Source organism: Drosophila biarmipes, chromosome 3R, assembly GCF_025231255.1.
Source record: "Drosophila biarmipes strain raj3 chromosome 3R, RU_DBia_V1.1, whole genome shotgun sequence".
NCBI lineage: Eukaryota > Metazoa > Arthropoda > Insecta > Diptera > Drosophilidae > Drosophila > Drosophila biarmipes.
The window spans coordinates 5,598,730-5,612,732 of record NC_066616.1 but is presented as its reverse complement, the minus strand read 5'-3'; the positions used below and the strand labels follow the sequence as shown (position 1 = coordinate 5,612,732).

The 14,003-nt window shown below is 44.6% G+C and overlaps 2 protein-coding genes across 5 annotated transcripts in view; both read left to right on the top strand.

The window, feature by feature from the left end:
- LOC108027311 (hemicentin-2) overlaps window positions 1-14,003 on the top strand; it is a 67,682-nt gene that overhangs the window by 23,448 nt on the left and 30,231 nt on the right. For all 3 annotated transcript variants that reach the window (XM_017098705.2, XM_050888827.1, XM_050888826.1), the window contains exon 2: window positions 4,409-5,146. In XM_017098705.2, coding sequence (XP_016954194.1) covers window positions 5,026-5,146 — 121 coding nt within the window. In that variant the 5' untranslated portion in view covers window positions 4,409-5,025. The remainder of the gene's footprint in view (window positions 1-4,408; window positions 5,147-14,003) is intronic.
- LOC108027309 (dynein regulatory complex protein 10) lies at window positions 11,402-13,389 on the top strand. 2 transcript variants are annotated; one of them, XM_017098703.3, is made up of 4 exons: window positions 11,404-11,670; window positions 12,098-12,695; window positions 12,771-12,920; window positions 12,982-13,389. In XM_017098703.3, exons 1-4 carry the CDS (start codon window positions 11,595-11,597, stop codon window positions 13,298-13,300), a joined length of 1,143 nt encoding a protein of 380 aa, XP_016954192.1. In that variant the 5' UTR covers window positions 11,404-11,594; the 3' UTR covers window positions 13,301-13,389. The 2 variants fall into 2 exon arrangements, with proteins under 2 accessions (XP_050744782.1, XP_016954192.1); XM_050888825.1 differs by lacking the exon at window positions 12,982-13,389 and having other exon boundaries at window positions 11,402-11,670; window positions 12,098-12,723.

Sequence of the window (14,003 nt, the reverse complement as noted above, 5' to 3'; positions counted from 1 at the left end):
TGCATCTGGGCAAACAAGGCTGGAATGCACGGGTTACGCACACAAATGAGCAAAGTAATGCAGGCGGGCCACACTGGCAGGCCGGCCAAAAAGTGGCATTACATTTAATGCAGCCGCCAAGAACAAATGCACTTGCATTGATTAGTTTACCCGATTTGGCCGAGAATGCAGCCTGGCTCATAAACAGGGCAGGCGCAGGGGCTTTTGAATTCCGACCGCCGAAGCGATTAGCTTTCAGCTACACCTCGCTAAGTGGCTTGTGCTGGTGCGCGTGTGTTAATTGCGTTTGGGCCTCGGAGTCCCTCTACATGAATTGGCCGAAACGGGCGGGAGTCCACTTTAAAACCCTGGGGACACTCGGTGGCCCACGCGGCGTATGAGCAATAAATTAAATTTTTACCAAGTCGGCAGGAATAACTCCTGGAACCGACTGTTTGCTTAAGTTTCTCCCAGATTGGCATATGAATAAATGAGGCAGATATATTTCCAACTTATGTGCGAGTTTATATACCGAAACTTTCTTCCTACCTGGGATGATTAAGTGCGGGCAATTTATTAACAGATCAGAGTTTATGGCAGTCGTGTGTGTGTGAAAACTGATTTATGGGTGGCCATCTTAGATGCCACGAGCCAGGACCCTTGGTGGAGCAATTTCTTGAACTTTTCGCCTCACGCCCGTATTTATAATTTTGTTTATTCCCGCCGATCGCTGAGCTTATTCGGGGAATATCCAAAGTTTCAATTGAAGATTAAACCAGAAACTGGCTTTGCCACTCTCCTGATTAACTTTGCAGTGACAAGATGCCAAACTCTCGGCTGACGTAATCGTTGGGACCTCCCCGGCTGCCTTCACCCCGAAATGGAAAGTTTTCGGAGAAGGCAGCCAGTCAATCGCTGTTTAAAGCGGGGAAAAGTGCTTCCAGAAACAACTTTGAACTCTGGTGTAGAACAAACACTGCAGCAACAAAAATAACGACGCCGGCAACTGGCCGCCCTCAAAAAATGTATATAAACCTGTGATTTTTATAGTCGACTTTATTTTCTGCCTTCCGTGCCGGTCTAGTTTTCCCCCCTTTTTGGGGCGCTTGAGGGTGGGGATCTCAAGGCATTGGAGGAGGCAGCATTTGCTTTTATAGACTTTTCGCTGCCCGTCGTAATAGTTTCCGTTTCTACCCGTGTCGGTTGTATGTGCTTGAGTGACCCTTCAGATATTATTTTGGCTGCAAAACAAAGCAGAAATGACTTCCAGTGGTCGAAAAGGCTCCTCGTGGGTGTGTAAAAAACACATAAAGAGTCCTTTCCTAGCTTGGCTAAGTTCATAGGGGCAACTTATAGGGTCTGTGGTTTGTCGGTGTACTTTTCTGTCTTTAATCAATACTTAAGATTTGGCAGCACAAAGAGATATTTATCGAAGGTTTATTACTAATGAAAGTGAGCTGAGTGGGTTTTATGAACACCGCCTGGTACTAAAATTATGCCCACGCAGAAGTAAAGTTATCCATCGAAGATTAAGTATTTACTGTCTACCACCAAGTAAAAACTTTATCAAGACACATCACCCAATTGAAAAGCGTAAACAATGATTAAAGTACATTATTTAGCCAAGCAAACAGCAGTCGTGCGTCTTGCTTTCAATGACTACTTTGTTTTCTCTGCCTAGAATAAATATGTTGCACCGGTTACAGCTCGAACAACATATAAAGCCTACACTTAGGGCCAACAACTTGGGGTCCTGACTGAATTCTCACCATGTCTTCCCTGACAATGGCCAACGAAATTTCGAGTCTTCGAAGTGGAGCGTCAGACAACCAGGCAAGCACTCATTAAGAATGTGGGAATGTGTTTGCCCAGCTTAAGCTTTTAAAAGCAACGCAGAACGAAGGAGCGGAGCTCCACTCAGAACCGTTGACAGGACGGGAGACAGCCGGGAAAACACATCCAGATGAGGACGGGGAAACTATTTTGACTAGACTACATCAGGGGCCGAACGTTCCGGGGGCCTGGACAGTGGCGCACATGTGCGTAGGGCTGTGCGCAGAATGTGTTTTTATAGATGTAAGGATAAACATCTCGGCAAATGAAAGGGGATGCCGCCTGCCGGGGGACACAGACATTAATTCAGCAGTCGGGGAGGAAAGTTTCGAACCACCCAACCCCCAACTCCCACATCCAGCTCCAACACCACCCCATAACAATACAGGCACACACGCCAGGCAATAACATAAAAATTTGCTGCTGTAAATCTGCTCGCAACTAGGAGGAGGCACACTTTAATGGGAACTTGGCCCAATCACCTCTTGTTTCAGCGCCCGCCCGGCGTATACGTAATCTGTTGTGTAATGTCTTTAGTTGTGACAAGTTCGGTGGGGGCAGGGCCGAAACCGGAGTTGCCAGGGTACCAAACTGAATCTGAGAGAGTGCGAAAAAAGTGGCAGAGAGAAAGGGACAGGGGCTAAGGGGCTGAAGAGGGGAAGACCAGGCTCCTCCGTGCAAGTTGAAGTTTTGAAACAACATTTAGATAGATTTCCCCCGGGACTCCGAAATGGATGGCGCGGCGGAAGGAATGATGTAGTAGTCTGCTGCCTGTGGCAAATGTAGTTTTCATAGCTAGTTAGTCGCCGAAGTGGCTTTGAATGCCGCTCCAACTTAAATGGGATTGCACCAATTACAATAATTGAAAACTTGAGTCGATCAATGGGCTAATGAGATGACAAACTGCTAAATAAACTTTCAAATGCCATTTAATTTCAATTACTACACCACGCCCTCGTCACTTTCGGCTGCTGGGGAGCTGACTTGCCGGTCAGAAGTGGAGTATTGGACTCCGCTCGTTCGGAATAAGTAAGTGCTGCTCAATTTGGCCGCTCAACTATGTACTTCGTGGTTTCGTCATTAAGCCATTAAAGGGTTGACTCCCCCGCAGGGGCGGCGTTTAATTGCGTTTCGTTTTGCCAACACAAGGGGAAACGGAAACCCTCAACCGAAATTGAGCAACATTTGCGGGCAAGTTCCCACTCGCAAAGTTTAACCGAAATGTCAAGTCATTAATATTCACACGCCGGCAGAGGCGAAAGTGTTTCAACAACAATTCTCGATTCAGACGAATAATATTTAATTAGAGAATTGTTTAGACAAACTTTTTAATTACGGGCCCGCAGCGACGACCGCCCGCATAAATCTTGAAGCCGGGGCTTACCCGAAAAAATATTATGAACGCACCACTCGACCTTTGAAAAGCCTTTAAAGTCGCTTGCGAGATGAAAAGCCCCTATTTTCCGCCGGACCCCTCCACCCCCACGGAAGCCGTCAGTTGCATAAATTTCACTTGCGCCGGCAACGTTAAAGTCAACATTCTGCTGCCAGTGGCCTACATTCGGCGGGGGCTGGGAAGGCGGGGGAAAACGGGGCTTGGAGTGTACTTTCGGCATTACTGCCTCCGCCTTTCACTTTCGGTGACATTTTGCAGCGTTGCATACATCACATGTGCGCCTGTGTGCGAGATTGCCAGTGAGTGTGCGTGCTTATGCAGATGAGTTGCCAGTAACGTGGGGAAAATTATGAAGATAAATTTGTGTTTGTCTTTTTTTGTTTTTTGCGAGCGCCCCAAAGAGCGTCAGTCGTGTGCCACTTTGGCGTCGCCAGCTGCTGCCGACACGAAAAATTCTATGAAAAATTACCCAAGTAAATCCCGGTGAGGTATAGGCGATAGTTTCCAACAGAATGGAGTTCTTAAAGCGAACGGAAATTGAAGAGCACAAAAGAAGTAGATCGAACTTAATATGAGCTTAGCGCATTATGAAGTGTAGAGACCTATCAAAACCAATTTATGTGATGTAAACATTGAATCACGTGTCCTGAGCTTAAAGTTATAGCCCTACTACTGACCGAAATAGGTATTTAGGTTTCAAAAGAGGTGATACAATTGTCATATTTCAGGTTAAAATGCCTCATAGAGCCTTATGTATGAAAGCTCAGCTAATTTAAATTAAATTCCCCGCTGGTTGAGGAATTGTGTATCGGGGGGAGAACTAAATTAATTGACAACTGTTTGAGATGCTCGAGAGGAGTAATTTGGCGCATTGAATACAAATTGCGGGGCCATGTGGCCCGAGGCCAATTCCCGGCAAACTAAGCCGGCCAATGGCAAACTTCAGATAATTAATTGGGCGCTAAACTAAACACGAGTTCCGAGCCGAGCCGGCCAAAAGCAATTATCTACAATAACAATACTCGCCACACACATATCAGTGTGTGTTCGCTAGCCCTGTGGCTCTTTCAAACACACCCCACACACCCACAAATCCACAAAGGACCTACAGTAAATCACTCGGCATTTAGCAGTCTAAAATAAATCGATTCTCTATTAACGGAACATTAAAAACCCCGATTGCCTTTTGTTTCATTTCAGATAAATGCGCTAAACAAACAAAAACGCAAAACGGAAACGGCCAAAATCCAATCTGAATCAAAGGGCCAGTGGGATTTAACCCCAGAGACAGATGTTGCTGTTCCCCCTCGAACGGGAAAATAGTGAACATGGCCCAGAGCCAGCGGTTATTGATGGTACGAAGAGTGGAAATCACTGTTGAAGCACTGAGGAACCGAGACGGAAAGAAATATTAAACAAATTATGAGCAGCACAGCGATTGTAGGGCAATAAAATTGGCCATAAAAACACAGTTGATACCGTGCCGAGCAGTAAAAGACGAAAACTATTATTTGACAAACTGTCAGCAGAGTCACTCGAAAGTAAAATTGTGAACGTTCGCAGAAAGTCGGTGCGACGCTTTTTTCAAGGAGAGCCCCAAGCATTGGCACACGTTGCGTATACGCCTCGTCGGCAATTCCGCAGTTTTCCAGGAAGTGTTAAATGCGTTCGCAAATCCCAGCTGGAGCGGTAGCTCCCCCGACCACAGTTCCCCTTGGATCCGCCACTGGAAGCCAGTAAGAGCCAGTGAAAGTGCTGAGCTGTGCACTATTTCCGCGTAACTGAACATTATCGCTCTCGCTCCCTCGCGGGAGGGGATGCGCCCCTGGAAAAGTCGCAATCGATCCGAAATGCAAACACTCGAAACGAGAACGCGGCCCCTGCAGGGCGCCCAGCTCACCCAGCTCCTCCTCGGAGGCATCCTCTGCCTCACAATCGGTAAGTGCCCCATGCTTAGCCTAAGACCAAAGACCCAAGGCCTCGCGATGTATCTCGACATCCGGACTAATCAGGGCATAATCAATTAGTGTTTCAATGGCCCAGTATCCTCGACAATTTCCTTGGCTCCTTGCGCAATGTCAAAGGCGTGTCCCCAAAAACAAGGCTGTTCAGCCACGGATTCACTGGAAGAAATCATATAGCTTTAGAGATAGACAGATATATCTGTCGGTACTTCCATTATTCACACCATCTTCTGCTATAAAGATTAATTCGGAAAGAGACCATTTTAGTTTTGGAAGGGATGTTATCAATACTTACTATCTTGTAATTTAACCATTTTTATGGATCTAGTTCATAAAACCAAATTACAAGCAATACTTTTTGAAAGTCCAAAGCAAAATTATGTCGGTATAAATTCTTGTGTTAGCCAAAAAGTAAGATTATAGGTATAGTTATTGTAAACAAAGTCATTCGATAAAAATAGATCCACTATAAATGTTAAGAAATATATAATAACCGGAAAAAAATTCAACCTTACAACAGACCTAGACTTTTGAAAACTCGTGCTTTGGAAGCACCACAAATTCCTATAAGGAAACCTATAAAATATAAAACAAGAGACCACTCAGAAAAGTTAATATTTTTTCTTTATACCTACTGTGTGATAATATAAAAATACAATTTTGAATCCAATGATGACATGTTTTCCTCAGTGAACCCAAGAGGCGAGGAGTGTCGTGTGCGGTGGAAAGCTGCTTGACATTTGCTTTTCAGCCGGAGGCGGCTCAATTGCAGTTGCATACATTAAAAATGAATGAGTGCCTGGCTGAAACACATGTTCCCCGGTTTGGTCTTCACCTTCCAGCCACCGCCACCTCCACCTCGTTCAATTTGCGAATATACAATCGCTGCCGTGTTGCCATCGCTGTTGTTTTCTGGCTCTCCAGTTGCCAGCGACAACAATTATGATCCCGTCGGTCGGCTGTGTGTGTGCGTACGTGTTAATTGCTCTGGAGGAGCAGTAAAAAATGGAATAAAGGGTAATTTCAATGAACTGCATAAAGTGGTTTTGTTAACACGCCGGCGACAGAGGATTCGGTCCTCTCGCACCCCATCAGGCTTTAATTTGTTTCAATTGTCGGGTTGTTTTTGCCACTCAATGTCAAAACAATTCAACTCACTCAGCTGGCTTTTACCCCACACTAAGTTGAAGCGACAGTCTATCAAAGTTTGCAGTTCCGAAATTTACACTCGATGTGACAGAACCAGCAGCACCTTGCGTTTGACAGTCCCCGATTGACCAGTCAGCATATTTACTGCAGCATAACGAAAGACAATCGAGAGTCTGGCAAAAAATATATGTACAATTTATGCTGGATTTTTCATATAAATTGAATTTCTCTGTTGATTGGTTTTACGGCAAAGGAGTATTTTAAGCTGAATTTATTTTCTAGCCGAGTCGGTTTTATTCGCCTACAGTTAGAGAGTTGGGAATCAATTAGTAGGAGCGGCTGATTGGCCTTATTGGTTGCGTTTAACATTTAATGAATTTATTTTCATTCATCCACCAACCTTTTTGTTATTTTTCAGCAAAGGATCCAGCGCTAAAATAACCACAGATTGGCTTTTTATTCATAAATAAACCTATTTGATCTACAGGCCTCTTTGTTTTGCAATCTATGTCGATTTTTCCGTTTAAACTTAATATACACTTGATAAATATTTTGTGATATTTGTGATCCAGCGAACATAAAATAATTGGTATTTCTTCAATGATTTAGTGCGGATTATCTTAAGATTACGCGAATAAATTGGATTTGTCAGATTCCAAAATATCTTAATATAGTAGCTGAAAAATCAATTATTCAATGCAGGCTACAAACACAAATTGAAACTAGTTTTCCTCACCTAACCCACTTTCCTGTTGTTCTGCGGAGCCGGAAGAGTCGTGCAATTGAATTTTCGCATGATTTTGCCCCATTGCTGTCATAAGAAGCTATTAGCGTACTTATTGCCGTCGCCCAAAGCCTCAAAACACACAAATGGGCCATAGACCGAATGCCCGGAAACCGTGGGGAAAAGGCCAAGTGAAAAGCATAATTCACTGGTGCTGCAAAATGTTGAATTGTAAATGATCAGGCAACGGTGCAGGCAGAGGAAAAATAGGGAAAAATGACTAGGGGTGCGGAAAAGGGGGTGCAGGGCGGGAAGCTAGTAAAGCCATTAAGGGCTCTGCGAAATACCGTGTACAACTTGGCCAACTATACAAATATTAGAGTTTCCGCTGCACACGCATACCTGCAATTGCCCGCAGGTATGCTATAATATTTTCAACATTCTTAAACTTTATTGAATTTTCCGGTCTCTGGGAGAGATGTAGTTGCTCCACCCATCCCCAACCACCCACTGCCCAACTTCGAGTGTAAGATTGATTTATTTTCCATTTGCTGTGCTTTGCTTTCTGCTGCCCCACATTTTTCATAACTTTTTCTGTGCTCCCCACTCGCCTGCAGTAAATTTATTTAAGTTGTAAATTGTGTTGGAAATTTGTAAGCATTTAAAAATGATTTGCAGCTGTCCGCTCTCTCGATTCGCTTTAAGTAAAATAAATCCATTGCCACAACTTAAGTACTATCAAGGCCTTGGCATAATGTGCAGCTGCCAAGAACTGCGTTGGGTATACGCAGCGTCGGATCTGAGGATGTATAAATTATGGCAATAAAAATAAAATCAACAGTGCTGCGCCTTTGCTTTCGTTTTCGGCTTAGTTCCTCGCTCTTTCGGGCGACTTTTCACTTTCCCTTCTGCTTTCCTTGGATCCGAAACAGAAACTGGAGCCGGGACATTATTTTTTCGCTTTCATTTCCGTCTGTTTTGTCTGGTTGGCTTTATTGCAGTTCTCGCAACTCGGTTTCTTTTCCACTTTTTCCCTGGCCCAGCAAATAAATATCACAAAAATTCGCTTCCAGTTCCGTCGGGCATTTTCATGAATTTCTCTCGCATAGAAAGAATTTTCCCTCGATTTTTCTTTGCTCTTTTTTTCTTGCCGCTTGCTACTTTGCCAGCTTTTTGTTTCGGGTTTATCCGCGGCGTATTTTCCCACGACTGCTGAGAAACAAAACAGCGAAATGAAAAATTATGGCCAACGCCCCTCGTCCTTTGCCCGCTTTCCGTCCCGCCCCCATCCGGTGTGTAAATGTGTTTTTGCCATCAATTTTTATTGCAAGCTGAGTGTATCAATAAATTAAACATAAAATTTTCAGCCGGAGGAGGCGAGAAGTGCAGCGGCCACGCCCCCGTCCGACTGCCAACATAAACTGAGCATCTCGTTGAGCCACTGAATTGATTTTGTGGCCGTGAAATGCATTCGGATTTGGCAAATTGGCATTGAAGATGTTTCTCAATCCGACTTCTGACCTACCTGCAGCTCCCACTCGACGTTCGTCTTTTCCTTTGAGCATTTTGATGGATGGCTGGCAATTTATATTTAATATGCTTACCGGCAAGCAAATCATTGGCAAGTGCTCTACCTGGCCAGAAACGGCCAAAAGCTAATTGTCGGTCTCGAGAATTCAGGCCTTAGAGGATTCCCCAGGAAGCCTGTCCAAACAGTTGTTTGGCATCCTCGCAGAGGCATTAATCTTTCGCCTCGCATGCTCCTTGGCAGCAAAAAAACAAGACGCAAAATCAATATATTCTATATCAATATTAATGGATCCGTCCGCCCCACTCCCACACACACCCCGAAGAGACAGGGATAAAAAAGTGTTGACAGCTGCTTTTATTCACCTGTCAGGCACACAAGCCGCGCTAAACCGTTGATAAGCAGCCGGCCAACAGCGTGTCATACATGTGGCCCAAGCCCCCAACACCACCCCTGGAAAACCAGGTCCGGCATCTCCTCCCCTGTCCATCCAAGTAGACCGGCAATAAAAATCCATCAGCATCAATAGGGGTGCTTTTTGCGGGGCAGCCCAGTGCGTCTAAAGAAATATGGAAATATCAAGTAGTCATGTAGGAGGGCTGCAGGAAAATGTGTCATCCGACGAAAGAAAGTTTGTCGGGCCCAAGTACTAGACTCCAGTGATTGTCGCCCTGGACTTGCTTGTCACAGAGCATAAATGTCAGAAAGTTCGGAGTTGATAAATGACATCGGGAGCCACTCGCCAATGTATTAATTTGAGCCAGGACAATGGCTTCGCGAAAAAGGCCAAAGGAAAAGAACAAACAGCAAACACCTGAAAAAAAACCTCATAACTGTCGAAGTTTGGGCTACATCTTTGATAGTAAGATGTAAGCCCAAGCTTCGACAGTTAAATCTAGAAAAAGGTCTTTTTAAACTTTTTCAAAGGATAAACATTGTTTAAGTAGTTATTATCGAATTGTTATAATTTAGCAAACATGTGTTACACGAATTAATAACGATACGAATTATTTCAAAGTACGATTATTAGGGGATTTTAAATTAGCATGGTGTCACTTAAACTTTTCTTCACTTATTTTACTAAATCTAGTCAGTAATAAGAAATGTAGAGAGTGATTGTGAAAATACCACATTATCTAAACATCGACTGTGTAAGGAATACTATTTCTGGCCTACATTTCTCCCATCATTCATCTGAACTGAGTTTTCTTCTGGGAAGAGGAGACCCACTCCTTCGCCTCTAAATTTTTTCGCAACATTTTAATTAGTTTTTATCTCCCCCCACTTGCTGCGCTGTCATCTGATGGATCCTTAGCATAAAGTGCAAATGTAATTCAATTTCGATTTCCCCAGCGTGCAGCTGCAGCTGACAGTTAAATTCCCGATACTTTGCTGGTTTTTTATTTGTATTCGGGTGCAAGTGTCTCTGAAAGTTATTTGCTGTCGCTTGGCTCTTGTTTGCTGGTGGCTCACTGGAGGCGCGTCTTTTGCAAGGCAAATGAGTGCCGTGCCAAATGCCACGCCCAAATCGCCCAACCACCCCATCAGCCTCTCCCACTCCCCGACTTGCCACCCCCGATTTCCCACCCCGAACAGACAACGATGCAGGCTCTCAAACCATATCTGATAAGCTGCATCATACATTTGCATACTTCCGGCAATTTGTTTTTGTGCGGGCCAAACGAATCGAGACAAATGCAATAAGCGCAGAGCAACTACAACGACTATAGAAAATGCGACAGAAAAAATGGAATCCGAAAAGTTCTTCCTTTCAACGAAGTGTGTATACACTTTTACAAAGACAAGTCAAGAGTTAGAACTCCACTAAAAATGATTAGACCTTCGCTCACGCAGAGTTCCAGGCACCGAATTAATCATTGTTGTTTGAAAACCAAACTAAATATACTATTTGGTATGTTGATGCTTAAAAACCTCTTTTAGACTCTCCAGTTTAATTTGAAATACAAACTGTTCACAATTTTATTCCGATATTAGTTGTATATCAGCCCATAATTTTCATTAGGATAAACAGAAAATATTAAAATGATTAAAATTCAAGTTGAACTTCTTGGTACACTATGATAAGCTGAAATTTCATCTGACAATACTACCGCCTTACCGAATAGGGTATTCAAAACAAAATCAACTTGGGAAAAAAGATAAGCCCGAAAGAGTTCACTGGCGCATACAGCCCGATTCGGATTCAGACTCAGTGGCGGAGGCGGAGGCGGAGAGGCTGTTCGCATAGTGCATACAAATTACGCCCCAGAACTGTCCCTCGCCTCTGAGAGCTCCACCGAAAACTCCCCCGAAAACTGCCTGGAAGCCCCTGGAAATCTGCCAGCCCCTCCCCACGCATTGGTTTATTTAGGTGCCCCGCCTGTGACTCGCTGCCAGTTGTTTGCCATTTGCTGTGAGCTGTGTGCGTCTTTTGCCAGGCAAAAATATTGTTAGCCATAAATTTTTGGCAACACAGCGGAACAGAGGAGCGCACAAAGGCTGCAAAAAAAGTGCATCCAACATCGAGCAGGAAGCGCTGCATTTGCAGTCACAAATTCCGGGGCATTTGTTTAGAAACTTTATTCGCAGTCCGCAGTCCGCGACTGAAACACGCCATGTAATGTCAACTTGATTCGAGTCCAAACAAGAGCTTCCACTTGAGCAAGTTTGCAGCTCAGCGGAGCGAACCCAGCGCAGATAGATGTGTCGGGGATCCGCTTTTGTAAATATGGGAATTTGTGTACATAAATTGGCGACATCGTTCAGGGGATCAGGGTAACTGGATAACAGGGCCGGCTTCCATCAAACAGCAGCCCGAATTTCAGCCCAGAGCAGGAGCAGATCCATACTGATTCACACGAACACTGCTGTCAAAAACAAAAAAATAATAAAAGCAGAAATCAAATAAAAACAAGCACCTCAGAGCAAATGCTGCTGGCGCAGCTCTTCATAAAAACAAAACATAAATAAACATTAAATGAATAATTCACAAGGGACTAGTTAAGAACCGAAGACACCAAGATGAGTATGACAGAGATGATGCGGGGCAAATCGATGCCGGCGGACAAGAAGAATGATATCAAGCTGGCCCAGCACGGTGAGATACTACAAGTCTTAGCTAGAACTCATGAAATTGCAGATAATGAATTAGAAGTTCTTAATTTTGCTATTACCAGTGTAGGTTGCACTTCCAAACCCAGCCTTGCTTTCATGCCAAAGCACCGAATTTATGTATTCAAAAAGTTTTAAGGCCTGCGACGCGTGACACTTATTTCAAGCTAAATGCAGAGCTTAGGAGTTTCCCCATAGTTAGTAATTAATTTGTTGTTTAAATGAAATGAAAAGTTGAAGAAGTTGATGTAGTTTTAAAAACAAAAGTCCTGTTCAAATAGTAAAAATCGACTAAAAAACGAGTGATATTTCCGTGTTTTTTTCAGTATACAATATGGTGCAACATATGTATTATCGCACTTTCTAGAAATACCATTCATTCATTATTCATAAACAAACCCATTTTCGAGTAGATTTTGCCAACGTGCGAATGGTGCAAATCGGATGTGTTTTGGATGTTTTGGCCGAGGCAATTGAGCGGGTTAAGATCTCACTAATCATGCCGAAACTGCTGGAACATCCGACGCACATGGCGCAAGTGCTGAATGGCACCAAATTCGAGAAGGCCGTTCACCTGGTGGAGTCCTTTGTGCGTCGAAGGGAGTTCATCCTGCGGGAGAAGCGACCGCCGCTGATGGACCACGGGATCATCCAGATCATCGACTTCTTCCAGCGGAACCACAAGATGTACCATCTGTTCCCGAGCTACTACAACCACATGAGCGACAACGAGAAGAAGCTGCTGAAGGCATTCCAGATGCTCTACGACCTGGCCAAGGACCGCTTGTACAGGACATCCACCGATGCCATCGCCCAGGAGCGGCAGCTGCATGCCATGTACAAGCGAAACGAGGTGGTCAAGGAGCAGGTGGAGGTGATGCGCCAGAAGATCGAGGAGCAGAAGGCGGCCATCCGCACTCGAATGGCCGCCAAGGAGGCCTACCTGCAGAACTACGAGGACCTCCTCCTGAAGAAGAAGCGGGAGAAGAACGAGCGCATCCAGAAGGAAATGTGAGTGGGGCTCATAGGAAATAAATGGGTAATGCTCCCTGATACAATGGGCTATAAATAACTTCCCTCTCCCAGCGATCGCTGCACTCGCTTGGTCCGCGCTAACAAAAAATCAAGCATGGAGCGGCAGGCCGACTTAGAAGAACAGCTGCAAAAGACGCGAAGCAACTATGCAACATCCACGAATACCTACTTGAAACAGGAGAAGGTGTTCCGCGAGGAAAAGTGAGTCACAGTATACTTTCTAGAGTGCCTTTCCCTACCACCGATCCCCCAAATCCCTCAGAAACAAGCTGATCCTGCAGCTGCAGGCGATCATCAAGAAGTACGATCACAGCATTGGCGAAAAGATGGTCGAGAACCTGCAGCTCACCGACGAGCACAAAAAGGCCAAGAAGGCCCTCGACGAATATATGGTGGGGTTCCGAAAGGTCGAGCGGGTCTATAAGCAGATCGTGGTGAAACGGGAGGAGGAGGAGGCCAGACGCCGGCAGCACCGCGTCCTCGTATTCGCCATGAACCGCGCCGCCACCAAGATCCAGAAGTACTGGAGGAAGTGGAAGAAGCACATGCGCAGGAAGAACAGGCGCAACAAGAAGGGATAGCACATATAACCATTGTAAAAAGAATCTAAATTGTCAGTGAAATCATATAAAACTAATTGCAAATAATAAAATTAAAATCTTAAACCTTATACTTGCAGTTTTTATTAAAAGTTACAATGAGAACCACTTAATAATGTACGACTTTCTTGGGTAGCTCCCAAGCTGGTTGACAGCTTTGTAGTTTAACAAAAAATATAATTTAACTCCAGACCTACGGCTATTAACATGGACTTAGTGCCAAATATTTAAATAGTACTACCCTCTAAATTGAAACTCAGCCTGTCAACTGCTTTCGCCCAAGCTGGATTGGCTTATTAGAGGCAAAACTAATTTCGCTTTTAATCTGCGGCTGGCAAGCCACAAAGACACCTCCAACGCGCCTCTTTTCCTCCTGCTATCGGCCCTCCATGGGGGCCCATTTGCATTTAAAATGTGCGAGAGCGGCTGCCATTCTGGCCCTTTTTTCCGCCGCTTTCGTTGTGGAGAATGCATAGAAAGGGGGATTTTTATCAGAATATGCAGCAATGAGGGGACATTTTGCAATGCCATGGGGCTAAGTGCAGCCAAGTCTATGCCAAAAACTGCCTGCCCAACACGGCTGGGAGTGCTGTGGCTCATGTCGGAGGGGCAAAAATAAAATGTAAAGAGCGGGCCAGCTGGGCAACCAGCAACCAGGCAACCGGCAACCAAATTCGACCATCGA